We start from the raw sequence: 14,269 nt of genomic DNA, 5'->3' as shown, positions 1-14,269 counted from the left end.
TATCTGAATTAAATATAAATCCTTTCTATGCTTTGCAAAATTGATAACTATGCCATTATTTTATAGGAAAACTAATCATTTGCATTTATGTTGACAGTTACATGTATTTGCCTGTTAGGTTCAAACTTCAGGAAGGGATAGAAAGATACAACAGTAGTTCAAGTCATCAGATACGTGAGAAAAAATCATGATCAAGTTAGAAGTGAACTGACTAATCGCTGCAGCAGTCAGGAGATGCAGCAAAGCAGTGTACCCATGTTCCTCAGCCCTAAGGAAGGTGTAAATCAAGATATGTATATATGTATACATGTCTTTGTCTTTCTAATGTGTCTTTCTAATGTGTTGGTTTAATGTGATAATATTAAATACATACCGATAGGAGCTTAACGTGGCAGATGGTCCTTTCCAAAGATGGTTGAAACAGTATCTCCCCCTACTGCCATGTTGAATAAGCCATGTACAGATGATCTGGTCAACAGCCCAGCTGAGCTTCCAGCAGACAGCCAGCATTGATTGCCAGCATCAGAATGACCCATTCTTGAACATCTAGCTGAGCCAAACCTTCAGATCACTGCTGTCCGAGATGAGATCTGATTACAGCTATATGAGACACCTGAAGCAGAACTGCCCAGCTAGGACCTTCAAATACCTAGTACACAAAAGCATGAGTAAAATAAAATGAATTTTTAAGCTGCTAAGTTGTGGGGTAATTTATCATGCAGCGAATATATTCTAGACAATTTTAAAATCAAATAAGGTGTTAAAAACTTAATTTAAAATAATGAAATTTTAGTCGATATTATTGAGATAATAAAGATATCCTTTACTAGTTGAATTTACATGAAGTTATTATTTGTTATAATGACAACACCAGTTTTCCTAAAAATTCATCATCCAAATAGATAATCGGCTGTACTCTGAATTGGATTGCATTCTTTAAAATATTATGCATAATCACCATCATTTTCCCACAATATGCAGTGAAAATATCATCTATGAAAGAGAAAAAAACTTGTGAAGAAAATGTGAGTCTCACAGCCTAGAAAAGTGCTTATGTTAGAAATAAAAATTGGGGCAAATGATAGTGAATTGAAATATGTGAAAGATGAGTGACTTGAGCATAAAGAACATGCTTGATTTTTCATGCATGAGAAACTTTAGGATGAGAAGCAAGGAGTCTTTGGCAATAAAGCATTCAAAGATGGGCTAACAGTGCTTTCAGATGGAAGGTGAGGTTATGAAAAACTTTATTTGGTGAATCACTCTGAAAATGAAAAGATCCATGAGGGAATACTGAAGAGTACCTGTTATATGGCTGTCAACTCAAAACCACCTCAACGAAAAAGCTTCTAAATGATTTGAAAATCTATCTTATTTATTAAGTAATATTAAATAACATCTAACAAAATTCATAAATCACTTAATAAACAATAAGTATAAATACTAAATATAATGACAGTAAAACACACAGCTCTTCTGATACCAGAGGATGCTCTTGGAGAGCATTCTAGTGTTGGTCTATTGTGGAGAGAATTTGTGAGTAGTCATTTCACCTCCCAGTACCATGGTGTTATTGACATCATTGGACCAAGGCTCTTGCCAACCTCCCCTCATGAAAAGGTAAATGCAAATAAAAAATGCAAATTAAAACTAGCATTAATTTTAGATAACATTTCTCTTTCTGTTGGCAAGGGTTGAGGAAACAGGCAAACGGTACAACTGCAGGGAGGGAATTTTGTCAATATCTTACAAATTATAGTACATTTAACTTTGGACCCAGTCAATGCATTTTTGGAAATCAATTCCAAGGATATACCTGCATGAGAATAAAATTACATATGAGCAAGATTAATAATTGTACCCCTATCTGTAATAGAAAAATAATGAAAACAACACAAATGTCTATTGATAGGAGACTATTTGAATAATATCTTTCTAAGAAAGAGGAAAAGCTTGTGAAAAAATTAAAGGAGGCTAACAGGCCTAGCTAAGTGCATACAGTTGAGATAAATGAGCAAATGATAGTGTGTTGAGATATAGCAATCCATGAAAGATCCAATCATGGAAGGCATGCTTAACTTTTTCTATGAATGAACATTTTCAGAGAAGAAAATAAAAAGCTCCAGTTCATAAAACGTTCAAAGAGAGGCCAATACTACTTTAGATGGAGATTGCAGTTATGTTATACTAACATCTTTGTTGGAAAATCTCTCTAAAAATCCCGAAGCTTTTAAAGTAGTACTTACAGCTCCTTGAATCGTAAAACTTGCATGATAAAGATATTAGTCAATAATTGTGTGATAAGTGAGCAATTACCATTTATTAAATACACAGAGAAGGAAAAACTGACAAATAAGGCTGTTCTGATTCTAGATGAAATCAACCAAGCCAGAAAGGATGAAGCAAATATGGTAAAATGTTAACAATTATCAAATAGAGTTAACAGGGGCGTTCATTTTATCATTCTATTTTTCTGTGTGTTTAAAATAGCCATGATAAAAATTGGGGGGAAAAAGCATTGTAAAATACAGAGTTTTAAAAAATATCAAGCAGTCTCATGTTTTCAAGAGTTGCATAATTGCAAGCACAATGAATTCGAGGCAATAGTCACTTTGACTTTTTTCTGTCCTTGTTCTGTGGCTTCGTGTCTGGCTTCAGATGAAAATTCACAGCCATCCGCTTTCTGAGCCTCTAGTGCCCAGGAGAGACCAAAGTTCACCTTCCTCTGTGCTCAGACGAGGACACATGGCAAGACTTTACTCGCACTCCTTCCTGTACCAGCTCACTCTTGCTCACATTTACCTTCCTTTGAGTACCAATAGCTTCTTCCCTCTTCTCTTGTGACCAACTGCACTCTACTAATACTTCAATCTGTTAGGAACCGTTATTTTTAATTGCCTTATTTGTTTTAACAAATGATATTTGTACCCATTGTTTACCTTTAAAATAATATTTCATTATTTATTTTAAAGAACTCATTGAGTGAAGCTTAGAAGGAAAATGTAATACCTACATGATACTGTGCAAAGTTGCTCTGATCTGAAAACATAGCTACTAAATTAGTTTAGCATTAAATTAGTGGGTAATCGTGATACATGCTTCGTATGAGGCAGAAATTCTCTTCACATTGTCAGAAAACTGCTAAAATGTGTTTTAGAGATACTTAGTGAGATTAAGTTTTTGCTATTACCTTTTTATTTCTCTCATTTAAAACAATGCCATGGGGTTTGTATTATCTAAAACGTGTAAACGATGGAGTAGAAAGACGTGAGAAGAATTTAGGAAATGTGGGGAAATGTGATTTTTTTTCCTAGTCATTATCAAAAACTGTAAATCAGTGATGCAGTTCACATACATATAAGCATACAGCTTTATATGCTAATCTTTCAAGAAAATCTCTATATATGCTGAATATTTCTATATTCAGTATACTTTCTGTATTCAAAACTTATTCTCTTCAGTGGCCTATTTTACTGTTTTTGCACCTATTCCATTCCAGGATTTTATTAGGTAAATATTGTTTTTCATACATATAAAATGCATTTTTCTTTTATTTCACTGGAGTATCTATATTTTAGCATTAAGCTTTGTTATTTTTTCATAGTGTGCAGTAATAAACTGGAGTTGCATTCAAATGATGTGGTTTATCATGTTAAATCCTTCACTCTTGATTCTGTATATTCTAGATAAAAAACTGAGAACTTAAGCTAAAGAAAAATGAATTTTATTAATAGTTTAGTATATTTTCAGTACTTTCACAAAGAAGGAACAACTGTTGCTTTGGTGAATTATAAGATGTTTTATACAATGGACACAATATATTCATTTATATTCTTTTGTTTTTCATGTTCTCTCAGAATGATCACTGTGTTTATCCAGAACGAGTACATGATGAAAGAAGACAAAACCAAACTGATGGAACTGTAAGTGTCTGAGAATCCCTCCTGCTGCTACCCGGTAAGGGTGACTGTTAATCTTTGTCCTTTGCCCTCTTGCATGACCTCATTTCCTCTGGTTCCGCTGCATTTTCCTTTCGTGCTCACACTCCCAAGACTGGAGGCTATTACAGCTCACTTGCTTTCAGTACTGAATAAATGGTCTATCAGTTTGACCTTTTATACCAAGATTTCTGCTCGCAGTATGTATTTCTATTTTTCGTTCTGGAGAGTTGGACAGTGCACTTATGTGTTTCGGAGATAAAATAATACTATCAAAATACTGTGTATTGAAATGTAAAATCGATAGCTAGTGGGAAGCAGCCACATAGCACAGGGAGATCAGCTCGGTGCTTTGTGACCACCTAGAGGGGTGGAATAGGGAGGGATGGAGGGAGGGAGATGCAAGAGGGAAGAGATATGGGGACATACGTATAGGTATAACTGATTCACTTTGTTATAAAGCAGAAACTGACACACCATTGTAAAGCAATTATACTCCAATAAAGATGTTTAAAAAAACATACTGTGTATTGAAAGGCAGTACAGTTTTTACTTCCTGAATATAATTATATTTTAACCAGAGCAGAAAGTTTCAATATTTACTTAGAGAGAAAGTTATTACCCTTATGTATTTCTTTAGTTTTTTTTGTTTGTTTGTTTAGAGAATTAAGTTCAATACCAGTCTCAGCTGGAATTTTACTTCCTTTTTCATAACTTAATTTCATCGAATATATTTATTTAAGGAGAGAAGGAAACGGCTAGGCTGAAAAATTAACTGATTTTCTTGTCCAAGCAAGGAATGAAAGACATAAAATCACTGTTAAGTGTTAGAAAAGCAAAATAATTCCAATAATATCATTATTTTATTTCTGTCACTTTAAACATTGATGGCAGATCATGGTTGATTTTCATTTTTCTAAAAATGTCCAAATATCATTATCAAATTTTATATAATATTTTATTTTCAATATCATGGATAATATGTAACATTGCTGAGTGCTTATTATGTGCTAGATGCTATTTTAAGCACCTTGTTTATATTAATTTATTTAATTTGCACAAGAATTTATGAGGGAAATGATATTGTAGCCACTATTTTATGGTTGAAGAAACAAAAGCCAAAAAAAATATAAGTGGTGGGTATAGCAGGGGTTTGAATACTACAAGGTGATTCTAGTTTCTATTTATGTGTTTTATCATTAACCATATAGATTCTCTGTTACCATTGCTGCTTCCCCTGGGCAGAAAGAATAAATAGATATTTTTAAAAGTTCCAACTATTCTTGAGGCCTACATAGCTGACATTTTTCTCCATTTGACTTTTAGGAACAGTTTATTATTAATTTTATGTTACATTCAGATGGTTCTCTGCTATTTTCTATGAAAAAAATACAAAGCAAAATAAAAAGAGTTCAGATACTAACTGTACACTTTAAAAATGATGAAACTACAAATGTGAAGGAAGCAGATTTCAAAACCTATAAAGTGTAAAACTTTAGAAAATCATCGATTTAGGTGCTTTTTAGTAGATTAGTGCAACTTAGACTTTATATTTCCAACAACAGAGTAAGGAATTTGCTATGGTCTGAGTGTTTGCATCTGCCGCAAACTCATATGTTGAAATCCTAATGCCCCACATGATGGTATTTAGGAAGTGAGGCCTTTGGGAGGTGCTTGGGTCATGACTCTGTAACCCTCATGAATAAAACTGACACTCTTATAAAAGAGATGACACAGAGCTCATTGCCACTTCCACCATGTGACGAAAAGCAAGGAGGCACCTGCTATGAACTAGGAAGAGGGCCTTCTTCCTTGACCTTGAACTCCCCAGCCTCTGTAACTGTGAGAAATAAATTTCTGCTGTTTATAAGCTACGCAGCCTGTAGTATTTTGTCATAGCAGCCCGAACGAACTAAGATAGAATTGATTATACTTTCTACATCAAAATCGTTACAGATTGCCTGGTTTATACAAGTCACTATGCTATGCAATTTATATGCATTAGTTTTAATACTGAATTCAACATTTGAGGTTTATATTATTATTATTCCCATTTACAGACAAGTAGTTAAGATAAAGGGAAGAAAAACTGGGCTAAGTTTTGGCATTGGTTGGAATGTAAGAATATTTAATCAAGCAGAATGAGAAAGAAAAATACTTAAATATCAAAAAATAATTCAAATATTTTGATATAGTAGTAAAACACTTGGCATACTTAGAAAGTAATATTAAAAATAGTTTAAATAATCACACTTAAAACCAGTACTACATAAAGATACTATACATCATTGTATGTAAAATTGCAAAATTATTTTCTTGAAAAATATCACAGTCAATTGTAATTGAGGAAGGACCTTGGCTTTAATTGCCATTAAGGCATAGTAAATTTTTAAAATTCTGAATAAATTTTGTGCGATGTATTTATTCAAACATTCAGTTGAATTGTATATTATCATAAATGTAGAAGTCCACACTGTATTTGAGTAATTTCTAAATCAACAGATACCAAAAAGCAATGAAAACTGTTTCACAAAATCATAAAGGAATGGGTTCTCCAAAGAACTTCTATGCATATTTCAGGAAACTCTAGAATAATAGGTCTAATCTTGAGAATCCAAATAATGCATTTTGAATGTTACCTCTTCCATCTTATCTTCTTTCTATTAAGATGTCACAAGAAAGCCTTTGAAAATTAAGCAATTGTGAATTTGGGAGTTAGAAATCTGAGTTAAAATGGATTTTTGAGGGAGGGTGAAATACAAAATCTTTAATAAGTCAAGTCACAAATTTTGAGTCAGTAAAAGGAAACTTTCCCAAGACAATATGACATGTTCTCTAAAGAGAGAAGGTAAGAGGACAGATTAAAAGGAAAAAAAAAAAAAAAAAACCCTAAAGGATTTTTTTAGGAGAATAACTGGGGAACGGAGAGGATGATTTAATAAGTAATATCACAGCTCCCAACCCAGAATATAGGGACTGAGCATTACTAGGTGGCAAGAGGAAAACTACAAGAAGATTCTGCTGGGTTGAAGAAATTCCAGCAGGTGATGAGAAGAACACACTAATAGTAGTATTAACCAGAAGTCAGAAATGCAAAACCATAAACGTATACTTTTTTTTCCAGAAATCAAAGGGACTTTAAAAAATATAGAACTAAAATATTAAAACAGTGGAGACTGGTGAGAATAAGAATATCTGTAACCTACCAAGGGTGAGATACTTTATAGCAATAATAGTCTTTAAGCCTTAGAAGGAACCTGTGAAGTAAGTATGATCATTGCTGCTTTACAAAAAATATGTTAGAGGGCTTCCTTGGTGGCGCAGTGGTTGAGAATCTGCCTGCTAATGCAGGGGACACGGGTTCGAGCCCTGGTCTGGGAAGATCCCACATGCCGCGGAGCAACTGGGCCCGTGAGCCACAACTGCTGAGCCTGCGCGTCTGGAGCCTGTGCCCCGCAACGGGAGGGGCCGCGATAGTGAAAGGCCCGCGCACCGCGATGAAGAGTGGCCCCAACTTGCCGCAACTAGAGAAAGCCCTCACACGAAAACTAAGAGACCCAACACAGTTATAAATAAATTAAATAAATAAATAAAAGTAAAAAAAAAAAAAAAAATGTTAGAAATTGACTCCAAGGGTTAAGACCTGGAGCAGGAAGAAACAACCTAATTCTATAAATAACGATGAATGTATGCATTGCTTATTCTGAGCCAAACACGAAGCACTTTGCATGGATCATTTCACTGAATCCTTAAGGTAGTTCCTTGACTTCCGTACCCGGCTCTTTCCCACCTGACCAATGAGGCATCCTGGGCCGGGGAGCTTAACTCTACTCAAGCCTCCACACCAGTGCTTCCGGCATCCTGGGCAAGCCAGTCTTTTGATGTGCACCTGCGAGCCTCTTTCTCTGTTGCAGGACTTTGTCATATCTGACTCTGACGCGGGAAATAATTACCAGACATAGAAATCTAAAGCACTCCACGTGTTTTCAAATGCCTCTCAATGGTTAGAAAACAAAGAAACAAACTAAAGCAAAGTTTGCTTTACAGGGATGAGTACCTCAGTTTTTTTGTTTTTTTTTTTTTCCCACCAGGATTCTCTCTTTTAAAAGTGTAAGGGTTGCTACATTGTGAGTATCTCGCTGTATACATCAAAGGAAGGAAAGAAAGTATCAACTCACACACATTTATTTTCATTGACTTCTCCAAGAGCCTACAGAGGTAAATGGGAGAGATACAATGCCTGGAAAACCAAGATAATCAAGCAACTTCGACTGTTTTGGAGGAGAGATCTATAGTTAGATGATTTCATATAGACAGTTTCAGCTTAAGCTTATTTAGGCAAAGGAAAATGTCACTTTAATCAGAGGAAAATGAAATTCAGACACAAAGTCACTTGTACTCTGTAATATTCATTACTATAGAGTTTTTAAATTTCCCTTAGAAAATGTGTGCATGTGTGTGGATATTGCAAATATATTTAGTTGTTAGTTTTATTTTCCCTTCAAGACTCAACTCATTTCTGTTTTGATCTCTAGGAAGCTTTTTCACACTTTTCCAGCTCCCAAATACTCAGTTCTAATAATCTGTTTTGCCAATGCACAGTAAGAATTACAATACAGTAGAACAATAAGAATTAGATTGAAAATAAGAAGAAAAGTCACCATCAGTATCTTAAAACTTCCTGACACATAAGAAATGTAAACTATAAATATCACTTAATATAATTTTAGTAAATAAGTTAGCTATGAGGACTATAAATATATTGATATACACTTGCTAAAAATACATATTTGTATACTTCACATTACTATAGTCTAATAATATTAAGTATTTTGAAAAAAATCGAGATCATAGAGAGATGGAAAAAAGGTAATAATAATAGAGGTTTGAAAATCAAAGTAGAACAGCGGATGGATAATCCAAGGATGTTCTCTGGAGATGACCCAAGGAAAGGTCTCCACTCTGATCCTCTTTCAATTAAAACTCAATAGTCCATTTGCTTTTTCTCCCCCTCATAAACTATCATGAAAGTTTTCCTGCTCAAGAACAACTGAACCAAAAGTCAGATGGACCAGTTATGCCACTGAAAAACCTTAAAAAGATAAAATTTTTACTCTTTTGCTCTTAAGAAAATTGCCATTTGTCAACCCCAAATCCATCTCTCTGCCACAGAAATAGGGTCATGGCTGGTCACATGGCTGCTCAGCTGGAGCCTAAATATTCCAGTGTTCTCTGCAGGCAGGAGGATACCAGATGACTAAATTCTCCTGAGTGTCTGTGAGCTGAAGTCGCATGTACCACAACTAGGTGTGGGTTCTGGGACAGCAGATATGTGCTCCTACACACTCTTCAACATCTGCAGACAGAAGAAGAGGGATGACTGTCACTCAGCTTCTGCCATGCAGACACGTCAGCCCCCTAGAACATGGCAGAGCCATGGATGGGAGTAATTCTGATTCTCTGAAGGGCAGTGTGGAAAAGAGCCATCCATCAACCCACGCCACTCACCTTGGGACTGTTAGAAGTGAGGGAATGAGCTTCACTTTTCTCTGGGTCATCTCTGTCACAGCAGCCTAGTCTTCGCCCTCTGTAATCCTTCCTCAAAAAGACTCTTGACTGTGTTTTCTGTGTTGTCTAGTCCCAGCTGCAAATGTTGTAAGATAGCAAAATAAGAAGAACATGAGGATACAAAATAACTTTAAAAAAAATATTTATTTATTTATTTGGTTGCACCAGGTCTTAGTTGCGGCAGGAAGGCTCCTTAATTGCAGCAGGCGGGCTCCTTAGTTGTGGCATGTGAACTCTTAGTTGCGGCATGCGTGTGGGATCTAGTTCCCTGACCAGGGATTGAACCCGGGTCTCCTGCATTAGGAGGGCGGAGTCTTATCCACTGCACCACCAGGGAAGTCCCCAAAATAACTTTTTTACTCAAATCTCTCTGTTTTTTTTTTTTTTTTTTAAAGTTCAGCATCAAATTACTCAGGGTCCATTCCTGGCTTCAACACGCTGACGTAATCAGAGGTGAGCCACAAAATCTCTCTGGTTGCCTCACCTCTAAAATGGTCATAGTGATAATATTTATCTCGTTATTACAAGGATTAAGTGTTATTATTTATGTACACTGCTTAGACCATTCTGGCTCACAGTAAGCTATCAATAAATGTTGCTGTTATGTGGTAAAAATGCCACTGCCGACCCCCCTGGCATATTTTCTGGCCTGAATCAGTTAGAGCCACAGTCAGGACAAGGAGGCCCCTCCTGTGCATAGTAGCTGTCAGAGGTCAGCAAACCTTTTCTGTAAAGGATCAGATAGCATAGGCATACCTTGCTTTATTGTGCTTCCCAGATTTTCCATGTTTTCAAATTGTAGGTTCGTGGCACCCCTGCATCAAGAAAGTCTATTGGCTCCATTTTTCCAACAGTATTTGCTCACTTCGTGTCTCTGTGTCACATTTTGGTAATTCTTACAATATGTCAAATTTTTTATTGTTATATTTGTTCTGGTGATCTGTGATCAGTGATCTTTGATGTTACTACTATGATTCACTGAAGGCTCTGATGATGGTTAGCACTTTTTAGCAAAAAAGTATTTTTTAGACATAAGGTATGAACATTGGTCTTTTTAGACATAATGCTACTGCACATTTTATAGAGTACAATATAGTATAAACATAACTTTTATATGCTCTCTGAAACCAAAAAATTTGTGTGACTCGCTTTATTGCAATATTCACTTTATTGCCATGGTCTGGAACCAAACCCATAACATCTTAGAGGTACGTCTCTAAATCTTTTAGGCTTTGCTGGCCATAAAAGTAGTCTCAGCCACTGAATTCTGCTGTAGTAGTGCGAAAGGACCCACAAATAAGCATGGCTGTATTCCAATAAAACTTTATAAAAACAGACAGTAGTATAGATTTAGCCAACAGGCTGTTTGCCAAACTCTGAGTTAGACTAATGAATTATGGACAGGTGATAAATGCTGATATTGTGTTTCATCATTTCTTAGTAAGATGTTTACACAAAGTCACAGTAAAATGTGAACAGTTAATCTGAAGATTCTCACTGTTAATTTTGCTATATTTACTGACGTCAGGCAGATGCTTTTTATTCATCAAATCACTCAAACATTTATTGCTGTGCCTACTGAGTTTGACACATTTTTATTTATATATATATATATATATATATAATGTAAAATTGACAACCATAATATATGTTCTAAGTTTGTACTTAGATTAATCAAGGAAATAACTGAACAACATTTGGTTAAGAATGTAATACCTTTATCTCTGAATATTTATTGGAGAGGTAGGGAGAGACATAAAGCATCATCACAGTTAGAATGACTAGATTAAAAACTGAGAAGATAAAATACATAATAAATTGACCCTGCAGGAAAATTCACTTCAGAGTAGAAGGAAATACTTAATAGGTTCTTGCGAGTAGGTCACGGCTCAAGATTACTTTGCCTTTAGCGCTTTTGATAATTTACTAAGATGCATTACTTCTCGCCCTCTTGTCTCTCCTGCCTTTTTTCTCCTTCCCATTTTTTTCCCTCTCTCACAGTCAATGTGTCCAAACACATTCATCTTCCTCTCACTCCTGCCTTTAAAGTCACCTTGGACTTTCTATCCGCAATTCTGTCTGCAAGTAAAATAGTCTTGCGTCTTCTCCCTCCCCATACTTCAACTTTAAAATGTAGAGCAGTCAGTGGGTGAGCCGGGAGCCGCGGAGGTCACCGTGGGGGGGGGGGCGGGGGCGGGGGCGGGCAGCGTGGCAGCCTCCTTACGGCTCCGTGGAGCCGCCTCCGGCCTCCGGTACTGGAGCCGCCGGCAGCAACCGGCGGTGGCCGGCCTTGCAGCGGTGTGTTCTAGGTCAATGGCTTCTGAGACTCCAGTTGGATTCACTGGAGTAGGCAACATGGGGAATCCAATGACAAAAAATCTCATGAAACATGGCTATCCACTCACTGTTTATGATGTGCTCCCTGATGCATGCAAAGAGTTTCTAGATGCAGGTGAACAGTGTCTTCCCCAGCAGATGTAGCTGAAAAAGCTGACAGAATTATTACCGTGTTGCCCACCAGCATCAATGCAATAGAAGCTTATTCTGGAGCAAATGGAATTCTAAAAAAAGTGAAGAAAGGCTCACTATTAATAAATTCCGGTACTATTGATCCTATGGTTTCGAAAGAATTGGCCAAAGAAGTTGAGAAAATGGGAGCAGTTTTCATGGCTGCCCCTGTTTCTGGTGGTGTGGGAGCTGCTCGGTCTGGGAACCTCACGTTTATGGTGGGAGGAGTCGAAGAAGAATTTGCTGTTGCCCAAGAGCTTCTGGGGTGCATGGGCTCCAACGTGGTGCATTGTGGAGACGTCGGGACTGGGCAGGCTGTGAAGATCTGCAACAACTTGCTGTTAGCTATTAGTATGATTGGAACTGCAGAAGCTATGAATCTGGGAATCAGGTTAGGGCTTGACCCAAAACTCTTGGCTAAAATCCTAAATATGAGCTCAGGATGATGTTGGTCAAGTGACACCTATAATCCTGTACCTGGGGTGATGGATGGAGTTCCCTCGGCTAATAACTATCAGGGTGGATTCGGAACAACACTCATGGCTGAGGATCTGGGATTAGCACAAGACTCTGCTACCAGCACGAAGAGCCCAATCCTTCTGGGCAGTCAGGCCCATCAGATCTACAGGATGATGTGTGCGAAGGGCTACTCCAAAAAAGACTTCTCATCCGTGTTCCAGTTTCTACGAGAGGAGGAGATGTTCTGAGTTTGCCCTTTGGCTGTGGACCCTGTTAGGAACCAAACTCTATCTTGGAGCCTCTTATAGCTCACTCCACAAGTAAATGGGCTGAATCAAAGGTCACCTGTCTGCTTTTGTTTTTCTAGTTCACAATAAACCCTGGGAGTTTTCACCCATTTTTAACTGCTTATTCTTTTTATCTATTTAGCAAACACATATTATCTGATTTTTTTTTTTTTTTTTCCTGCAAGCCACTGATGGTCTCTGCTAGTAGCTAGCTGACTGACCTTTTTCAAAAGTTTGATTCCTGAGCATCATTAGCTAAAACATTGCCTACTTCAATCAGGATATTATTTACTCCACTTTACAAATACAACCAAATTTTTTTCCACAGGATAAAACCTATCCTGGAGGAAAGAAAAGAAATCGGTGTGAGGAAAGGAGTTAGAGAAAGGGGAAGTATAGTGAATTACTCCCTGTGTCCCTCAGAAAGTTTGTCCTGTTAACCCAGTGGTGGTATTCTTGCATTCTGAGGTTACTGGTTTATTTTCCAGGACTTGATAAAGCAAGAGAACTCCTTGCTGCATGCTGTGTAATTTGGACTCTGTTACATTACCTTGGTGTGCCCCTCTTGTAACAACTCCCAATACTCAGCAAACTTATTTTTTATATTTTTACTTCCTTGTACATTCTTACTACATATTTTTTGACTTCAAAAGAATGACATCTTTAGAAATGTTTCAGAGCTTATGATATGTGCTTTAGATAATTATATTATCCTAAATATAACCATATTATTTTGAATTCAAATAAATTTCTATGCTGATAATAAAAAAAAAATAAAAATAAAAAAAATAAAATTTAGACATAATAGTCGTAGGTAGAGTTTAGACTTGCAAAATGCAATTTGGAAATTACCAAGACTTTTGTTCAGTTTGATTGCTAAAATATGTAAGTAATTACATAAAGCGTTCATCTTGAATTCAGGGGCGTATTGTAAAATGATATACATTTATACCCCAGGCCTAAATCCTTCTTTTTTCATGTATTTCAACTACTATCAATTAATTAATTTGAATGTATAAAGGAAATACAATGTTATGTATATATTCCTCTATCGATGCTCAGTGTATTTTATATCTTCTAACATCTATATTTGCCTCTGAATGTCACACCATGACTAATTTTTGCATCAGATTCTAATCTGGGCAGCAGCTCACAGAGGCAGTGAGAGAAGAATCAAGGAGCTGATATCGATCCAGTGGTGGTTACAAACCCTGAGATGCTTTTGCTTCCCTTATCAGCAACCAACAACATCAAAGCAAAGGAGAAGCCTACTGCATACCTCTTTGACATCAATCCTTCATGGTTTTCTTTATCCTATTCAAGTCAACACAAAGCTGTGAATAAGATAAAAAAGAAGTTTCTGATTTTCAAAGCCTTCCAGTTAAAAGTCTCAAAATGAACTAGTGACTTAGAGATATCTTCCTTTCCGCTGCTTTTACTAATGAGCTAAAGCACATAGAGACTAGAACCTGGGCTTCCTAATCCTTATACAGAGCAGAGCAGGAGGTG

General features: G+C 36.5%; 1 protein-coding gene across 1 annotated transcript; it reads left to right on the top strand.

Moving 5' to 3' along the window:
- Positions 1 to 1,452: 1,452 nt before the first annotated feature.
- LOC118906746 (3-hydroxyisobutyrate dehydrogenase, mitochondrial-like) lies at positions 1,453 to 13,423 on the top strand. The gene is given in 5 exon segments (XM_036874307.1): positions 1,453 to 1,620; positions 3,858 to 3,923; positions 9,902 to 9,959; positions 11,644 to 11,964; positions 11,967 to 13,423. Coding segments are annotated over 5 exon segments (1,368 nt in total). The 3' UTR covers positions 12,722 to 13,423.
- Positions 13,424 to 14,269: the final 846 nt, after the last annotated feature.

This window comes from Balaenoptera musculus, chromosome 14 (assembly GCF_009873245.2).
Source record: "Balaenoptera musculus isolate JJ_BM4_2016_0621 chromosome 14, mBalMus1.pri.v3, whole genome shotgun sequence".
NCBI classification, from domain to species: domain Eukaryota; kingdom Metazoa; phylum Chordata; class Mammalia; order Artiodactyla; family Balaenopteridae; genus Balaenoptera; species Balaenoptera musculus.
The sequence above is the reverse complement of the archived record's forward strand: the minus strand, read 5'-3'. Positions and strand labels throughout refer to the sequence as shown.